At 39.4% G+C, this 20,007-nt stretch overlaps 1 protein-coding gene across 1 annotated transcript in view; it reads right to left on the reverse strand.

Annotated features, from left to right (window-relative positions):
- LOC109983921 (transmembrane protein 266) overlaps window positions 1–20,007 on the reverse strand; it is a 42,878-nt gene that overhangs the window by 18,012 nt on the left and 4,859 nt on the right. The window contains exon 3 of the mRNA XM_020634254.3: window positions 12,563–12,754. Within this exon, the coding sequence (XP_020489910.1) occupies window positions 12,563–12,754 (192 nt within the window). The remainder of the gene's footprint in view (window positions 1–12,562; window positions 12,755–20,007) is intronic.

Raw genomic sequence — 20,007 nt, forward strand, 5'->3', positions numbered from 1 at the left:
TCATGTCACGCCAAAACTAGTCCAGCCCAGAGGGGATGCAGTCAGATGCTGTCGGTAACACATGCAGTATATTAATGAGTCTTATTAAAGACTGAACAGGAGCAAATGTTGTTTCCCTGACCCGCTCAGCCCTGACGGTCTGACACAACCACCTGGCCCAAGTCACTAGCAGACAAGCACAAACAGCGGACAAGGTCACCCCTTAAACTCCATGGTTTTGACATTTTTCTGTATTAATTTACAAACCAAAGTCATATTTTTATTTTAATATTGGTCCAATGACACTTCTATTGGGAGAGAAACATGAAATGTGAACACACGTGAAATGTCTAGTTCAGCCCTCTCTTTCTGTCTTTATCTCTCCTGCTTTCTTTCTCTGTCCATTCACTCTTCCTTTACATCCTTCCTGCTGCCAGTGTGTGTTCAAGCAGGTTGATATAGCCGTCACAGCCTTCCACTGTCGGAGAGATTGAGTGGAGCTGGACAGGGAAACAGAGGAGCGAGATTAAATCAGGGGAGGTAATCGATACCAGCATGTCGAGAGAGCCTCTGAACACTGGGACTTTCAGACTCACAGCCCCCCGATGGTCTCTACAGATAAAGTACTCCACTGAAGGAGAGGGAGTAATATTGCTTAAAATTAACTTATCCACAGTCCAGTAGAAACCAGTGAATACATTTTATTTGTATATGTTCATATGCATAACATTTTTAAATCAGGAAGATATATTCTAATTGATAAATTAGAGTCCCTTATTGGGATAAAATGTGATTCTGTGATTTCAAGTGCTCACACTGCTTTGTCTTTTTTGTCATTTTTGTTAACAGCAACTTCAGGCCAGTATATTTGATTCATCTACATCAAAATTATACAAATACAAGCGTTTTCTATTTTTAACTCTTTACTAAGTGCCTCTTACATTATAGATTTTTTGGGGGTTATGTGTATTTTCTTTAGAGACAATTCGATTGTGGGCCATCAGAGCTTCCTTTTGTTAAAGAGGTGTTTGTTCATTTCAACTCCAAGACACTTTTTAATTTCTCAATGATTGAATCCTCCTTCTCTTCTCATCACATTAAACATCAATAGCTGCTCCCAAGATAAGTGCAGAGAAATACTTGGTATTAAGGGAAAATATAATCAAATAAAATGTGTCAAAAACTAAAACTTGTGAATACGATTTATCAAATGGTTTCTCCCTGAAAATACTCAGTCGCTCTCTTTCAAACCCCTAATACAGTGACGCTTCTGGACAAGACACAAAGTCACATTGTAGAACTTTTATGCCTCACAGGGACAAATACATGCCAGCCAGTGGATACTTAAATATGGTCATTAGTATTTAGGATTTAATTTATGGGATTGTATGCCTTTATATGATAGAACAGTGACTAGAAAAGGAAATAGGAGGGAAAGAGAGAGGGGTAGCATGCAGGAAAGATACCAAGAGTCAGACTCAAACCCGGACTGCCCGCTTGTAGTCTCCTAGTGACCTAACCCCTAGGCCAACACGCCCCACATGGTTATTATAATTATTCCTAATCAACTATTCAAGTAAAGTGCAATAAAGAAAATAAAAAAAGTTGAAGAAATTGTTTAATTTCTGTTTTGAAAACATGAATAGGAAGAAGCACACTGTATAACTTGCTGCAGTATGTTTCCAACAACAACAAGCAGAGGAGTAGACAAGGTTTTTTTTTACACAATTATTTCTGTAATGTGAGTTGTGAATGTGAATTTAGAAGTTCAGTGAGAACATCGCAACACTTTTAATGTTGCGTTACTGTGCAAGAAATGTGACCCCAGTGGATGAAACGAAGAGACCCAAACTGAGAAAGAGAAAGAGAAAGAAATCTGTAAAGATTCAACTTTCTGTTTGAATCAAGTTAAGCATTCATGGTCAGGTTTCAGCGTTTGGAAAGTGTAGTTCAACAAGAGTTCACAGCCACCTCAGCAGCACTGTGAGGTCGTTCTTCAGCACAGTGGGTTTTAAAAGGTTTCATAGCTCTTGCTAATTGGCACCTCATACCAATGGTAATGTTTTTTATTGTTGGTTCACTCAAGTCAGTCGATTTATACTCTGGAAGTTATATGAGGAATGGGGTTGATTTATAGCAATCAATTAAATAGTTGTTAAGGGATTCCAGTCGTCTGATGAACAAATATCACAAACCAGAAGCTAGAAACATTGATTTGGTCAACTGAATCAGAACTCTTACACCCATTAAGAGCGCTTTAATGGAAACAATACTGTTGATTTTCTACCAAACAATTGAACTGGAAGAATCCGGTAGTTTTCTGAAGTCTTACATCAAGCATAGTCTTACCACTTGTTGTATTCAATTTACTGAAAATATTGCCTTAATAAATGCATTTAGAATTTTTATTCATGTATTATCCTAATTTGATGTATTTAAGCTTTTCACTGTTTTTTGATGCGCATGTACACAGCTAGACAGCCCACATTCAAAAAGGTTTTCAGTGCGTATGAATGAGTTTTTTGGGAGGGCACAGGTGCACAAGTGACCGTCTTCTTCCTGATGAAGGGATCATGAGTGTGTCCCTTTTCAAGCAAAATCAGTTTTCTGATGGCACACACACACCTGACAAATAAGCTACCAAACATGCAGCATCCTATCCCCCCACTGAAACAAATGAGTCCACAGCAGGCTCCACATTTCAACAACCAACGCACACACACTCACAAACACACAATGCCTCCTGCTAAAGCAAGCGTGGAAAAGGATGGAGTACCAACTAAGCATAAAATACATGCTGAGTTTCCCTGATGCTGTCAGATTGCAGGTAATTAATTTTACATTTGAAAGGTTCCCCATTACCATTGCCTGTGCACCATTGATCACAACACATCAGCAGGGAAGAGGCGAGCCCATAACTCCTGCAGCAGCAGCTTCTAGTGGAAACACAACCAGAGGAATACATGACTGATCCTGGAGTCAAAATATACATCTCTATGTCCCTATAAATGCTTAGGAATAGGTTGTTTTATATATTATACATTATGTACCTTTTTATAACAACAGTTTTGTAGCATTGGAAAGCAAGAGGAGAGCTACCTGTGTCTCTTACTACAGGTCATAATATAGATTGTATCTAACCTGCAGCTACATTAAGAGTTGAAGTTTACCATGAGCACTTCCTCTTACACAACAAGGGCAACTGGTGTTCAGCTTTCCCTCACAGTCCTGTGGGAACGCTGGGGAAAGACTCATTTGTATGCTATAAGGGGACTGGAAGGTCACTGTGTGTGTGTGTGTGTGTGTGTGTGTGTGTGTGTGTGTGTGTGTGTGTGTGTGTGTGTGTGTGTGTGTGTGTGTGTGTGTGTGTGTGTGTGTGTGTGTGTGTGTGTGTGTGTGTAAGTGAGTGTGAATGAGTGTATTCTTTATTCTATGTATACATGTGCATTCATATGTTAGAACCAGTTGAGTGCACTTAGTTATAGCACACAGATGATGTCACAGATGAAGCTCATTTAAGATGCACAAACCAAATGGGTCACACTTTATATTAAGGTGCTTGTAATAAACATTAATTGGTAATAAGTCACTTATAAGACCTTATTCGATTCTTATTAACACAAATAACTCTATATAAGTGTTAGTAAAAGCACAATTGAAACATCTATTATTTCTTATAAGATACTAGAATCAGAATCAGATTTATTGACCAGGTATGCTTAGACACAAGGAATTTTACTTCATTGAACTGTGCTCTCTATGTACAAGATTAAATATCAACAATAAACACAAAATAAGCAAAGACTAATATGTACAAGACTAAATAAGATAATAGTGCAGTGATATATGCTTGTATAGGTCCGTATTAACAGTGCACATATTGTTTGTGAATAGCCGAGTAAACTAGAGCTGATATTTGTTTTGATTTTGCAAATATTGTCTAATTTTTACTGTATAGAGCAATGATGAATGATGGTAACCCCTACTTCAATCAAATATCTTTCATGTAGTGTTGTAGTTTTAGGTCTAATGGGGTATGCAGACACTGGTTTGTTCATTGAAAGAGAAGCAGTGTGATACAAGGGCAAAGTTTTGCACAATTTCAAAATTAAGAAATACCACTAATTAAAAAATAAATGCAACTATTTTTGGAATCTCTCATGTGAAAGGTTTGACTTGTCCATTTGTCCTCAAGACAGACAGAAAACGATTTGACAAACGATGAACACTTAGCTTCTCCCTGTGGCAGAGGAATTAAGAAGCCTGGAAGATAACAGGGAGGCCAGTTACTCCCAGGTTGCTGTCTCAGACTACTTCCTGTGCTCTCTAATTAAATCAGGCCAAATTGGCTCGATCAGGTGAGAGCCTGCAGAGAATGCATTATTTCAGAAAGCAAGAGTTTAACATTTGACTTTTTTCCCTCCCCATCCTCTAACAAAGTTGTAGTGAGTGGAGTAAAAAATGCTGCTAAGGGCCCGAAGTCAATGGTTTAAAAAAATCCTTGTATTAAAGAAGTAGCGTTCAAACTAGCTCCCTGATGTTAGGAGGGGTTCCTGATGTCCTTCTAATGATATTGTTTATTAACAAACTTCATTTTGCCAGGAACTATACAGAAAACACCAATCATGTAGAAATAGAGAATCTTACCAAACTGTGCTTTTACATTTAATAGGCAGGAGGACACAAACACTGAAGAAACGATTTAATGTGCACAAATACAATGATTTTAAGTTGAAAGGCATGGTGTCTAATAGAACAAGTTAGATTTTCTTGCCCTGTCATGTTATCATCCAATGCTATAAATTTAAGTTGCAAAAAATGTTAAAGCTTTTTTGACGATAAACTCTTCCTTAAAATTGCAAGGAGGCCAGTAGTTGTTTTTTTCCCAAAATGGAACATTTAGACCCTTGGATTGAAGCCAGTAGGTGGCACTTGTTTTTTTCCTCTTTCCCCTCTTTGCTCTCTACAAATTTAGATGAACCATCTGGTGCATGTTTCTAACCCTGGACTCCTTACACATTTGGAACAGCCGTATCAGCAACATATGCTTCTGTCTCCACGTCTGGCAACCACACAGTCATCATTGGGATGGGAGGTGACATCATTGCACTGCTCAGGTGTGCACTTGTCATGGTTGTGGGGGATGGGGTTCGATCCATTCATCCATTTAAATTGTAAGATCTTTCCACGCTGCATGCTTTTATTCGGGTCTTATACCATGAGTTCAGACTATTTCAGCCCAGATAAGTCCCCTTATCCCTTCTTACACTAGCATCTCTCGCCATACTCTGACCTTTTACGTACCTTTACTGGCTTCCTGTTCGCTAAAGGATTGATTTTAAAATTTTACTTCTGGCTTTTAAATCATTAAATGGCTCAACACCTCACTACCTAAGTGAACTACTACATGTTCATGCTCCATCCAGAGCACTAAGGTCCTCCAACCAGCTGCTCCTGGACGTGCCCAAAACAAGGCTCAAAACTAGGGGCGATCGAGCCTTTTCTGTTGCAGCTCCGACACTTTGAAACAGATTAGCTTTTAAAATAAGACCTGCTGCCACAACTGAGCAGTTTAAGTCACTTTTAAAACCCATTTCTTTTCCTTGGCTTTTACCTCTAGTTGAGTGTTTTATCCCAGCAGCAGTGTCTATTAGAACTTTTACTATTGTTTTGTGTTTTAATTTACTTTTAATTTTTGCTTTTACGTGTTTTTATGACGTTTTGGATGTAATGTATTTTGCCTGATTTACTGTACAGCACTTTGGTCTGCCTCGGCTGTTATAAATGTGCTATATAAATAAAGTTGACTTGACCTTCTATGTATCATAGTTGTTTGTAGCCAGATATATTTTTTTTTCCACTTAGCAGGAATTATAGCTGCTTGTGAAGTTTAAGGTGCCTTCCTGAAAAGCAGTTGTTTCATGACATTTTTAATGGCTTAAGGTCACGTTTACATCCAGAGCTAAATTATGCTCTGCGTTTGATTTTTCATTTGAACAGCTACAAATTTAAAAATTAGAACCAAATATTTCCATGTTAACCTGTCATTGTTACATAACTTACAGGACTTACTTGCCTACAGGATTTAGTCCATTTCATGAAATGTTCCAGTTCAGTGCATTTGTACACGCCAAGGGTTTATATGTTTTCATTTGTAACTTAATATTCATTTTCAAAACTCATTTCTTGTTTTCTGAACCAATCATACAAGCCAAACATATTTATTTATTTTTCATAATTTATTACTAAACTTAGGTTTTTTAATTTGTTAGACATTCACGTTTGTCACCAGTGACTATTCAATCGCCAGTTAAAACAATCAATGAAAGCTTTAGATGAGTTCAGACCCATCAAATCTCCCTCGCTGCTTTTTTTTCCCCACCAGTATCATCCTACACAAATACAGACTGAAACGCACCAATAGAACCCTACAACCCAAAAAAAAAAGTGAGCAAACAAACAAAAGCAGATTGATGACTAGGAGGAGAGTGGGCGGCCATGAAAGTGCTGAACACAAGCCCACGCCACCTTGGTCCTCCCAGCATTTTTCCTAGACAGGAAGATGGATGGGCCCAACTCTATTAATAACCACACTCCACTTACCATGACGCCAAAACTGCTAACACTGCAACTGCCCCCTGATGCTAGCTAGAACAACCACCTCCCACAAAGTCGCCCACGTCTCTCCTGATAGCAACACTGTGTTAGGCAACAACACAGTAACGGGTGCTGGAAATCTTCAACGTGTCCACCTTTCTTCACCTACAATGCAGGACTGTGAACCTAGAGGCTCTTGGAGGTTTGTAAAGGAGCCTCTGGTAGTTTTGATCAGTTTGATATGTTTACAAGTGTGTGGTAAACTCTTAGCATTAGATAAGCTTCAGTGCAGGTTGGTTTACAGCATTGGACAGGGTTACCTTTTATGAAATTACGGCCCGAAATGGGTATTCAAAGATGAGGTTTCGAGAGACAAAAATGGAAGAAGTAAGAAAAAAAAAAACAGGAAAATCCGGGAAAATTTAAAAATATGTAGGAAGGTGGTGAAAAGTAGGAAAAATAGCTCTTCCTAACGTACAGAAGCATCAATGAAGGAACACTATTGTTCCTAATGAGATGTGACAGCCCAGTATAAACAGGAATAAGAAGTGAACCATGATTACAGAGGATCCGATTAACATCCAGTGCAGTGAGGAATAGTTTCAAGGCCTGGCCTTGTTCTCCCTCTCTCTGTGTATAAATACTCTGAGTGTTGTGTCACTGTTCATCATGCATGTACAAATATATGTGTGTGCGCGTGAGTGTGCATGTGTGTGTGTGTGTGTGTGTGTGTGTGTGTGTGTGTGTGTGTGTGTGTGTGTGTGTGTGTGTGTACGATCGAGGAGGGGATTGTCATTGCTTCTCTGTCATGTGAAGTGAGGGCAGCACATTATAGGAAAGATAGCAGTAAGGTCGGCTCCACCTTCACGATGCTTCGGGCTGTGATATGCAAACATGGCTGACAGTAGGTGCTTCATCACAAGGTGGCAGTTTGACACAGGAGCCTTTTCTCTTGATTAATCCCTTCTGCCTGCTTCCTGCTATGAAATAGGTTGCAACATTACAGTTTACACACACCATTATACACAAAGCTCTACAGGTTTAGTATCTATTCTTATTAATGTAGAGAACATTTAAAAACAAACTTTGTTTTCAAGGAAAAGTCAACAAAACTGATTAGTTCAATCATTTTGAAACACTACAAGCTGGTTAATTGAATTTGAAGTTAAACTTTCAACTAATTACATCCACAAAATATACATTTTTATTTAGTATATTTTTTACTTCCATTAATTTTCTATCTGGAATGCTGGAATGAAAAGGTGAGAGAAGTTTCACTGACTATGAGACATTCCTAAACTTGCAGTGAAAATAACTCCCCACCCAATGAGGCAGCACCATGTTGATGAAACACCTTCACCGTGGTTGTGACATTCTCACTGTCAGCATCACGCGCTCTCATTTTGCCAAACATCAGTGCTGAGCTTGCCTCAACATTTCCCATGTGCAGCTTCCTTCATGACGCTCCTTTAATGTGTCAGAAAGCCAATGATCCAGTTAATGCAGCCTGGGGGTTTAGTTGGGAAGGGGGGGGGGGCAATCCACTTTCCCAGGTAGAGTCAGTAGAGCAGCCAACAGATTCCTCTTCCACATATACTTTCATTTTAATGGCTATCCCACTTCTGCTGTCTCAACTTCACTTCATAGTTCCACACGCCCATAAAAGTGTTCATTTCCTCTGCCCCATTTCCCTAAAGGTGAGTTTTACAGTCAGTCTCCCTGCTAGATGGACTCAAGCTTTTCCATTTTGCATCCTGAAAGCAAATACAGAAATGGGCCTGAAGGTGCTTACATTCTGTAATGACAGTCAACAAAGTCAACTAAGGGGTAGCTGGTGTCAAAGCCCCCAACTGCCGCAGGAAATCGTTGTAAAACATGATGATGGTGCACAGGCATCGTGATCGTGGACGTCATTAAAGCAGACTAATGACCACTGTCTAGGAGGAAGATCGATACGGTAATGAGGAGATGGAGGCACAGGCGTAATCACCGTAGGCCCCAGCGGTGCTGAAATCCACAGAATATAAAGAATCGGGGGGGGGGGGCCGGCTGACTGACACATTCAGTGAGACTCTGTCTTGCTATCTTGCTGTTTCTGGCGACTAGTTCTTAATGTCAGAGGACGCCTCTTTGCATGTTCTCAGCTTTCTCTCTCGATGCGGCTCCTTGCTTCTGGTCAGTAATCGAAACTCTGTCTAGAAATCTCATAGGTTAGCACTTACATCTGATGTGATGCGAGAGCCGCAAACAGCAGGTGTTCTTGATATTTCACCTCTATTATCACAGAGAGAAAGAAAGAAAGAGGTATAGGAACCGCCGATGCAAGTTCCCAATATAATGGCAGACACAAGGCTTGCTAATAGTGATTAATGGGAGGGATTAGTGCAGCGTTTAAGGTATAGTGGAGATGTAACATGCACATTACTGGAGCTCATGCCTGGTGGTTCTAAATGGAATTTCATTAAGCAAAAGAAAGAATGATGAGTTTTACAACTCCCACTGGCAGCATTTGTACAGGCCGACATTTTGCACTAATGACTTGAATATGAAATAGTGACCCCATCGCACCGAGCACAGTTTGAGTAAATTGAGCTCACTGGTAAAATAACCTTCACCGCGGTGACTTGTAAATTGGTTGTAGGAGCTTCTTTCAGCAGGGGCTCAGGACCAGGAGGAGAAATTTAGCATCTCGCCCTCGGACCAAAGCTCATTTGAACTTATTGGTAGTTTCATATTTTGATTACCCAACAACAACAGCAGGCCTGTGACCCAGTTATCAGCCGAAACTTACAGGTATTTCACAGGTTGAGCCACAGTAGAAAATGCTGTATGCATAATTAATCACTGTACACCAAATGTTTTTGGTAAACACACACACACACACACACACACACACACACACACACACACACCTATCCATTATGCATGGAGATGGAAATACTTCCTATAACTGACACTGATATGAAATGGGACACGTGAGGGTTGTGATACAGTCACAGTATGAGTGTCGGCACCGCCCACTGTTGACAGTGCGTCTGTGAAATCCATCTGTTTCTGGCCGTCACTGGCTAACTGCAGGGAACCAATGGAGTGAGACCTGATATGGTGTCAAACAGAGTATTTGGATGAAGAAGGGTGTATGGATTTGTTGTGTGTGTGTTTATGTGCATCATGGTGAGAGGGTGTGTTAAGAGCCAGGTTTGAGTCACAGTTACGGAACAAAATGGAAAGACGGGACAGTGGGCAGGTTTTAAAAGAGGGGGGAAAAATCTGTTAATGTTGTGACTAATCAAATGGATAGCTGTGATGTGACCTCATATCCATATGCCATACCAGGATCTCACACAATCAGGACAAACAGAAAAACAAACAGATGCAATGCAGCCTTTTTTTTGGTCGATTTTGCATTGATTTTGATGTCTGTATTACTCATCACTTTTGGTTTGTATTAAGCTGCTTTCTGATATCATGAACTTGAATTGTATGCAACCTATATGATTAAGCCTTATTAATGCATGATACATTTAAGGCTGATGTAGAAGAAAAAGCGGTCTGGAAAAAGAACAAAGGTTTTACATTATCATAACTTTTAACAATATTTTAATGAAGTCACCAAACAAGGGTATGTGAGTTAGAATACAACATGAAGCAGCCTGCTTTTGAACACTGATGTGAGACCCAATAAAATAATAAAATATGATAGTATGTTTAGTTAAACAGGGCAAATGCCTGGCAAAAAATGTAGAATGCAATGTTTTCGGTTTTTGTCTTATGTGTCTCATAACAATTGCTCCTACTGTAAGCAGGCAGGGTTAGGGGGTGGGGGGGTGGGGGGGGTATTACATAGTCTAGAATGATGAATAGATCTGACTTAACTTATGGATGCTGGGTAACCCAGAGGTTGTCACTTAATGATAAATGGGAGCCATCCTGAATAACAGGGACAGCATGACAAGGACTGAGGCTGGATACTAAACACATGATGGATGATAATCTTGTATTACTATGTGGCATTTCTTAAAGTGTGATGAGGCATTGACATGTGCATGTGTGTGTGACTATGTGTTAGATGCTTTTTGATAAAATCGTAATAAAATATTTTGGATGACACCTAAAACTATAAAGTTCTTATTAACAGAGAAACTATTATGTGTGAGGCATATTTCCCCTAAGATATATGTACTGTATCCTGCAACACTGAACTATTTTGTTTCACAAAAAAGAGCGTTGTGGATGCTATTTAGTTTGAAAGTTCATTTGTGAAAGTACTAAAAAAAAGAGGTTTGTAAAGCATGTTTTGTGTAGTGTAGTCAAAGAGCAAAAAAATGGAAAAAAGCTGAACTGTAAAACAATGTAGTTACACACAGTAAAAATGTTTGTGACTGACAATAGACAGATTGTAAAGTAACTCAATACAGTAGAAGCTCTGGAGACAGAGATGTCTTGACATTTAATCCATGGCATAAATCAATCTTCATAAACTGTGGATCCTGTATTTCCTATAATACAACTTGATGACATCTCTTTGTCATCAAGTTGCCACCCCTGCTTGGAAAATGTCTCTGTCTCTCAGATGAGTGTTGTAATGCTTGAAATCTGTCTTGGTCTCCAGACCGGTCTCGAGACAATCATTTTTACTCAGTCTTGTCTCGGTCTCGGACTACAGACTTTAAATCAAGGCTGGTCAAGATCGCTAATGAATCTTTCTGGAATTAGAAAGAAATGAATTTGTTACTAATTAAGAGCAATACTGAGGTCTGCTAACGTCACAAAGAACACTCAGGTCGAGTAGTAAGAACAGGCCACGCTTTGTAACAGTGAAGTCACTCCTGGAAGTGGCAGCTTTCCCACACTTTCTGTTTGCTCAGGACTCCATCATGAAGGAGACATAGTAGTCATTGGTAGGGGAGCACAAGCAAATAATCTGTGGTAGAAGTGATGATTCTTATGTCTGTTTTCTGTGCACACAGTTATGCAGCATCATTTTAGTAGAATCTTTTCTCTTTCAACTGTGTGTGATTCCAACAAAGGTAAACGTATTAAATCCATTTGGAGGACAGTTTTGGTGTCGCTCCCATCAGATGCATCTCCTGACCATTTCAATGTCCTATCTTCTCTTGTCTCAAGCCGTTTGTCTCTGTATCAGGTCACTGTAACTCCTCCAGTCTATGAGCATCTCTGGTTATTGTTAGAAACAAGTGTATTCGCTTACAACCCCTTACATTTAATAATGTGAGGTATCAATATATACATCACATCATATAGTTTACCTTACAGAGGGACGCTTAAAGAGGTTTTCCTTTGCAACAAACAATGTTTTGTCTGTTTCGTAATGTCATTTTTGTAGGATTGACAATCACCATAAGAACAGGCTGACAAAGAATTCCAGTGAGATGCTTTCTGGACTTTATGCTCTGCAACTATATGTATGTATTTGATTTTGTTTGAAAAGCAGGCTCTTCATCTTTTAAGCACTTTGAGCTCATTTTGGGCCTTTTTTGTGACCTAGAATGACAAATAAGTACCAACATGTAAAGGAAAAGTAGAGAGAAAGTGAAAACGTAATTTTCTTTATTACACAAATGGGTAAGAATGCTATATGGGTATAAATTAGTACCTTTAATCTGGTCAGTTTTTTTAACATATTATATGCTCAGAATTTATATATTATAAATACCCACTGGTCTCCAGAATGAATAATGTACAGTATGATTGAGTTTTAGATGTTTTTAAATCAGAGCTTTAAAAAATGCATGGGTCGGTTGGCTTAATTCTGAATGTGCGTGTCTGTTCAGTTTCCAAAAGACTTCATGAAAGTCATCTGCAGTACGTTAAAATACCACCAGTGTGTCAGTCACACCTCCCTGTAGTCTTAGTACACAGAAAAAGCACTTTGAAACAAATAAGTGATCACAGGTGTGTCACTCCAAAGAGGCTGACAATATAAAAAAAAACTGCAATAACAAATATTCCTAGTTTCACTCACCCTTCCCTGTTTTCATCTTCATCTGCGTTGGAGAGGAGCTGCGAGCCAGCCAATGAGAGGTCCAGGGCAGCGAGGGGCAGATCTCTGTAGCCAAAACTCACCAGCTGGACCGGAGGAGCCGAGCACTGGTGCTCATCCTCCACCGGCTGCGAGATGATCTCCAAATCTGACAGACCTGCCTGCTCCACTTCCCTAGTTACAAGCCAACAGCAGCAACACACAGACAAAGGACACGCGCAGGCACAGAGAGGAGAGAGAAAAGAGAAAGACACACATTAAAACAAATATATATATATATATATTTAAACAAGAAACACACATTTAGAATTGATGCTATTCTGGAAAAAATAAAGGAGTAGATTCAAAAGCCTTACTTTCAGGAAGAAAAACGTTATATTCAGGTAAGCATTTAAATAGCTTAAATATCAAAACCACAGCACCAATCATCATGAAAGAAGCAGATTCAGCATAGATAACAGAGCAGAGAGAAAAGAACAGAAATATATTTGCTGAAGGAGGTATATATGAGCACAAAAGCAGTGCAGATGAAAAGTACTTTAATTATTCAGCCCAGCAACTTCACTAAGAACACATTCTTATTTACAGAGATGGCCTCAGGGAGTGAGCGCAGGGTCAGAGAGGGTTACACACAAACACCCACTCAGCACCAGAGCGCTGCTGAGCACTCTTACCATCCTCCACTGTGCAGGACCAGAGGAGCTGCAGGTATTCACTGCCTTGCTCAATGACAGGGGGGGGGGGGGGGGGCAGAGTGCTTCCTGATTCAACAGTCTGATTCACACTACATTTGAGCCACAGTCGTTAAATAGCAAACATGCAGAATTTAAAAACAACAAAAACAACACCGCTAACAAAACCAAAAGCTCATCCACAAACAGCTAGCCAGCTAATGTTAGCTAGGATTATTACTTCTTATACAGATATACAGATTACTTCTTATACTTATAATAATAAAACAATTTATAAAAATAAAAGAGGCAAATTTTAAAAGTCAAAGGGGATATAAAATACACACTTTCATATGGAGAATGAAATATTTTAATATTTTGTCACTAAACTAGAAAAGAAAACCTGCTCAATGGGACCTGCTAAAATGAAGTTAAATAAATTATTACAGTTACTAATTTTAGACATTTCTTAAATCTGTGTCAAATCAGGTTTACACCTCACTTTTAATCAATGAATCACATTTAGTGGGCTTAATTTACCATGAAGGCAAAGAGCTTTTTAACCTTACTACTCTATGAATGATTGAATTCATTCATAAATGGCATGTTGGCTGTTAGCCTGAAACCTATCCCATGCCCTCTAATCTTAGTACCCAGCCTCTGCCTGACCCCCTTCATCCACCTAGAAACTTTGTCCCCAAATAACCTCACACATGAAGGAAGCTCAGTTGTGGGACAGCAGAAAGTAACGCAGCATTTCCCATAAGCCCTAGTAAAAAGCTGGGCCATCTCAGTAAAGCATGGAGGTGGAACACAAATGCTGAGTGCAGCTGCAGACTGAGTGTGTGTGCCCTGTGGTGTGTATTTTTAGACCAGAGCAGATGCTGGTGTGGTGTATCATATCACGTCATCGCCTCTCCCTTTGTCAGCTGAGCGGATCCCCACTCTCCTTCAAACGTCAAAGGAAGTCGAGAAAAAAGGTGAATGAGGAGGGTAAACTAGAGGAGTGGGTGAATAAGGGAGGACAGGGGAGGGTGACAAAGGAAATAAGAAGATACAAACAATAAAAGAAGACGGATTAAAAAAAGTGAACAGAGAGAGTGACTGGGCTTAAAGCGGAGAGAAGTGCACGGAAAGGAGAGGAGGGGGAAAAGACAGGCACAAAGGTTCAGGGGGAGGACTAGAAGTGAGAAGTGGAAGTAGAGAAAGAAGAGGAAAAAGGTAAGAGAGAGATAAGGATAAGGGAGGTAAGAAGAGGACAAAAGGCTGCCAACAGATAGGGCTAAAAGAAAAGAAAGTAAAAGTGTAGAGGTGATGAGACAATGAGAAAGAGGAAACAGGGTTTAAAAAAAACTAGATGCCATTCCTTTCAGAGAGAATTATCTAATTCTAAGAAGAATCCATTAAGGAGAGAGTAAAAATGAGAAACTCATGCTTAGCTGCCATATTCTCTATTTTACCTCTTAAGTGGACTTACACACGAGGAATGACCGATGTGATTTAAGGAAAAGGGTTTTATGCAAAGATAATACAAATTCTAAGAGGGTTTTCCCAACAGCCATTTTCTTTAGACTGAATTTTTCCTCCTCAAAATGTCGTGACAGAAAGCACAGAGTGACCTGAAACAATCAGAGGAGAGACATGCAATCTGACAGAGAGGTATACCTTAAGGAAAGGACAGACACAGGTGAACAGGACAGATGATATGCAGGCAGAAAACAGACAACCACCAAACACGCACGCATGCACGCACACACGCACACACACACACACACGCACACAGCAGTTTATTAAAATACACAGAGATATAGTCAACGGCAACAGACCTTTGATGCAATCTAGAGTGACCTGAGCTGTTGGAGGGCACCCTATTCTCTGAAAGTGACTGTAGGGCAGCCTGTTATAAGAACCATGATGACAAACAAAGCCACCAAGGCTGATCTGATCTAAACTCTGACTCTGTGACCTTCACCTCTGAAGAACATAACACAGTAACCAACAAAATACTAATCACTATAAGAAGGTGTAAGAAAAAACATTAAAACATGACTTCTGTCCTAATTTTAACTTCAAGGCGCAGGCCGAAGTACTACAAGACTGTGTGCAGAAAAAAACATTTATTTAGAACTGGAAGGACGTGTGTCTTTTTGTTGTTGACAAAGTTGTGATCACCTGTATCTCAACACAGCATAAATGAGTATGATGACCTGGACAACATTTCCTCTGCATTCCTTTCATTATGTCAGTTTGATTAACGTCAATTAACTACAGCAGACTAGTAGAGCTGATATTGTACCAGGCGGTGTAAACGAAAGAACAGATTGGTTAAAGCAAGTTGAGACAAACCTGGCAGAAAGGTAAAAGACAACACACAATTACAAAATAACTTCTGAAATGCGTCTGAGATGCTCTATAATAATATAAATATACAAGTTAAGGCTGAGAGCACTTCTAAAAGTTTAGGTTCCAAGGAGTAGTCTATCATTTCTGCTTGTATAGAACACGGCAGCAGCATTTTTTCATTTTTGTTTTTCATTAATAAAAACCCTTTGGTCTCAGGCAGAAGTGTTATTGCTGTCTAGTCTCAAGAGCTGCTGCCCTCATCCCAATTTGATGGGATTATTTCCCTCGGTAAGCCGGCCTTACATTTCTTTGAAGACACATTCTCTATACAGTCAAAAAAGATAGACACCGGAGGATGTGACGCTGTTGACTCATGGACAGTGCAATATGTGTTATATGAGTGAAGAACATGGATGCAAAGGATAAAGACAGAATATTACATTTCTCTGTAGGCTGCTGCCTCTGTCTATTCAGAAAATGTATTGATTTCAGTTATTTATTTCATTACACTATATGCATATGCAAATTATTCTGGAACCTCTCTGTTCATTTTCCATTTGAAAGGAACATACTCAATGGCTCGGACCAAAATGTTCCTAGATGCTAGAACTAATCAGAGCAGCAAAATGTGACACAGCAGTAGGCAGCTAGGCGTTTAAGTAGTCCCATCATGCACACATAGTCTTCATAGTTTAACATAATACACACTACTTTGGCGTAACATGGTTAAAGGAGCAATATGTAACTCTGACACACAGTGTTTAGAATGGGTACTGCAGTCGAAATCCATAACATTAAATTGAGCTGTCTCCCCCCGCCCCCTCCTCCCTAGAGTCAAGTCACGCCGGTTTCCAGGTCACGGACACTGAAGCTTCAGTGCTTAGCCAGCGCGTCTGTCTTGAAACCATTCTGCGTTCTAACCTTTCTCCATTTTTCCAAAGCTTCTCCAATATTTATCCTAGTTTTACCACATTTCTTGTCGTGGAGCTTATTAGAAAAATGCAGAGGTTTGGGTAGAATTAGTTATATCTGTTTGCTTGTAATCACAAATTCAAACTAAAAGAAAAGAAAAGAAAACCCATTCTGAAGAAAGCATTCACCCATTCTGTACTCCTTATTTTCCATTTAAAGGCCTTGAAAACCTTATTACTTAATTATCCCCTTGTGTATAATGCATTGCATTTACTATTCCCTGCCAGAGTTAGAAAAGTTGTTTCTGTAAGTCGAGTGATTTCAGTATTTTGTGTTCCATCATGTTGTTTGATTCCAAGTCTTTTTGTGTGATTGTTGCATGCTGAGTGATGACTTAAAAGGATTGAAAATAAACACAGAGGATTTAAATCAAAGCTTTCAGCTACCTTGTCTCACTTATCTGGAAGAAAAGATCCCAACTGCTTTTTTAAAAAGGTGCAACATTTTAATAAATCACATCCTTGAAACCTACCAGTCTCGTTAAATTAAACCTTCATTCCGTAGGTTCAAGTGTAACACAGCATCACTAAAAACAACTCTGATCTGGGACCAGTGCTGGCCCAAAAAAAGATGGCCAAACTGACTAAAGTGATGCAATGTGTCCCACTGCAGTAAACAGATGGTAAGATGGACTGGTACATTGTTGTACTGTGGAAGTTGTTTATGTGCCTTGATGACAAATACCTCCACACTTATTTTACTTGGCAAAGGATTAATTCCCGCCCTGAGACTGTGGATACACAGCATTATGCCACAGTGGGTTGGCCTGATAGATGTTGTTTTCTCCACACCTCTCCTACACGCAGCATCTCATCCATACCACCTCTCATCTACAGCACAGCAGCAGGTTTGGCTCGCTTCCCAAACAATCAGGATCGCACACATAACTACTCATGACAGACACAAGCTGTCCAGAGCCCCACCAGCTCACAGCTTACAGTAATGTACCTGGTGAGATGCTGGGCTGCCAGTTGAGATATCAGGGAAACACAGATTTTTACAATGTCAGTAAAGTTCTTGGGCTAAGTTGTGCAATTTTGAGATATGTTTGATATCAAAGTAACATTTGTTTGGCTTGCTTCAGCAGGGTAATCCTTTAAGCGCTATACCATGTTTATGTTGGTAAATGTTACTTTAAGGTGCACAGAAAAATGTTGAAATGGTTATATGGAATATAGTTTTCAATAGCCTTTTAATTGTGTAAAACTGTAAATGCAATAAAGAAAAGAAATAAACATGAGCATGTGAAGGATAAAGACTACTCAAGAGCACCTTAAATAAAATGCTGTTCTGCAAACAAGTGTTGGAAATATACTTTTTTAACGTATAACTGTATATGTGAAAATAACTTTTGTGCACAAAACTCCAAATAATGCAGATGAAAAAAAACCCAGAAACAAACCCACTTCTGTATCTATCCAAAGGTATTTTTGCAATCCTGAACATAAATTCTGACCTTTCTGAGTACCCTGAAATGTTGTTACCTAACTGAAAATGGCAATTGCAAAATTCTCAAAAACAGACTCAAAAGACTGCATCTGCAGAAAAGCACCCAGAGGAAAGAAGTGATATTCAGGGGAGCAGGATTCCCTGGGGGGCGGCAGATAAAATTACATATTGGACTGTGGAGTTGTGGGCCAGGTAGGAAAGGTCATTATGTGACAAAAGTTGCTCAAGGGAATTCAGGGCCAAAACAGAAGGTCATGAAAGTAACTGGGAGCCAGTGGCACTAAAGAATTTTCTTCACCCGTATACTGGAGTGCCTCGCTCATACCCTCTTAGATCCTTTGCTATGAGACTGACGTGCAGGCAGCCTCGGGGAAAAGGAAGACTTTGGCATTGTTTGGTCCTGAGCAATTTTTGTGTCTTTACACACTAAATGTTACAAAACATGACATGGAATGGCACATCAATATCTTTCTGACCTACTCACTGACTACAGCCCAATAAGATCAGCATGTATGGGTCTGCTGAACTTACCAAAAGTCAAGACTAAATCTGGTGAAGGTGCATTTAGTCACCATGGTGCAGTTTTATGGAATAAACTATCCGCTGACCTGAGGTCTGTAGAAACTTTAGGTTCTTTTAAGAGTGGTCTTAAAACATTGCTTTTCTCTCGTGCCTTTGGTTGCTAGTTTTTCTTTGTGTGTGTGTGTGTGTGTGTGTGTGTGTGTGTGTGTGTGTGTGTGTGTGCACATATGGTTGGTGCATGGTCCTTGTGAGCACTCTGTGTTGTATGGGATGGTGCATGCTCCTTTTACAAATATGTTTTGGTTTAAAGTGAGCTCTTGAATCCACTTGTTCATTTATTATTATTATTTTTATTTATGTTTATTGTTTTGTTTTTGTTTATTATTTTAAATGTTTATATTGTGTTTGTTTATTTTTTTCCTTCTGTACAGCACATTGAGTTTACGTTTGTATGAAATGTGCTATACAATACAATTGAATTGAAATGAATTAGCAAGTATTAACACTGACCAGTAACCTGACTGAAAGTCGTTGACCACAGACCTGACAGACATTTTCAGAAAAAAACATTGAAACATTATACCTACTAACCATCTAAATACCTCCTAAAGATGTATTACACTTACTTATTAGAATTATATTAGCATTTTGGGATTATCATGGTGAGGCATAAAAACATTCTGAAGTTTGCCTTTAGCTCCTATAGAGCTTTACAAGAGCCGCTGGCTTGTCTGAAATAAAAGACAGTGAAAATCTTTGTCCCTTCTACATTGTACTGACAAGAACTGCATTGACATCCAGATTTCTTTTTTTAATCTAATTGACTTAAAGTGCTGTAAAGTGAACTCACCAAATTCATATCCTGTTAAAATTTTCATTTGACAGTGTTCCAAAATTCTAATTTCTACTTTCACTCTGCATGATGGAAATAAGATCCACTATCCTCTCAATAAGATCCACTCCAAAGTAATACTTTTATCAGCCATACATGTTTGGGTGCATTAGCTATTGGGTAGAGTGAGCAGATGTCAGGTGGCATAATTGCTAGTGGAAAATGGTGTAGTTACTAAATTATGACATGGTCTACTTTCATGCTCTAATAAAGTATATATATGTACATCAGTAAATGAAATTAAACATGGAAACTGAAAGCAAGCCACATGTGTCATCACCTCCTCTTATAAAGCCTGATACTAGCTTGGAAAACACACTTTGCAGGGAGTAAAGACAACACATGTACATCCGTCCAGGTCCATTTTATCCTGATCCACAATCTCACAGTGCTTGGACTACAAGGCCAGCACACACATGCTAGATTACGCTGTCTGAGCAGAACACCTGAGGGTCTAAAACACACCCAAAACTTGGCTAGAACAAGGAGGCACGAAGCAGATGTTCCCTGCTCCCACCAGCTGCTGTGGAGAACTTTGGAGAAGTTGGACTTCATTGTGTATCAGTGTTAAAAACTCA

This window comes from Labrus bergylta, chromosome 3 (genome assembly GCF_963930695.1).
Source record: "Labrus bergylta chromosome 3, fLabBer1.1, whole genome shotgun sequence".
NCBI classification, from domain to species: Eukaryota; Metazoa; Chordata; class Actinopteri; order Labriformes; family Labridae; genus Labrus; species Labrus bergylta.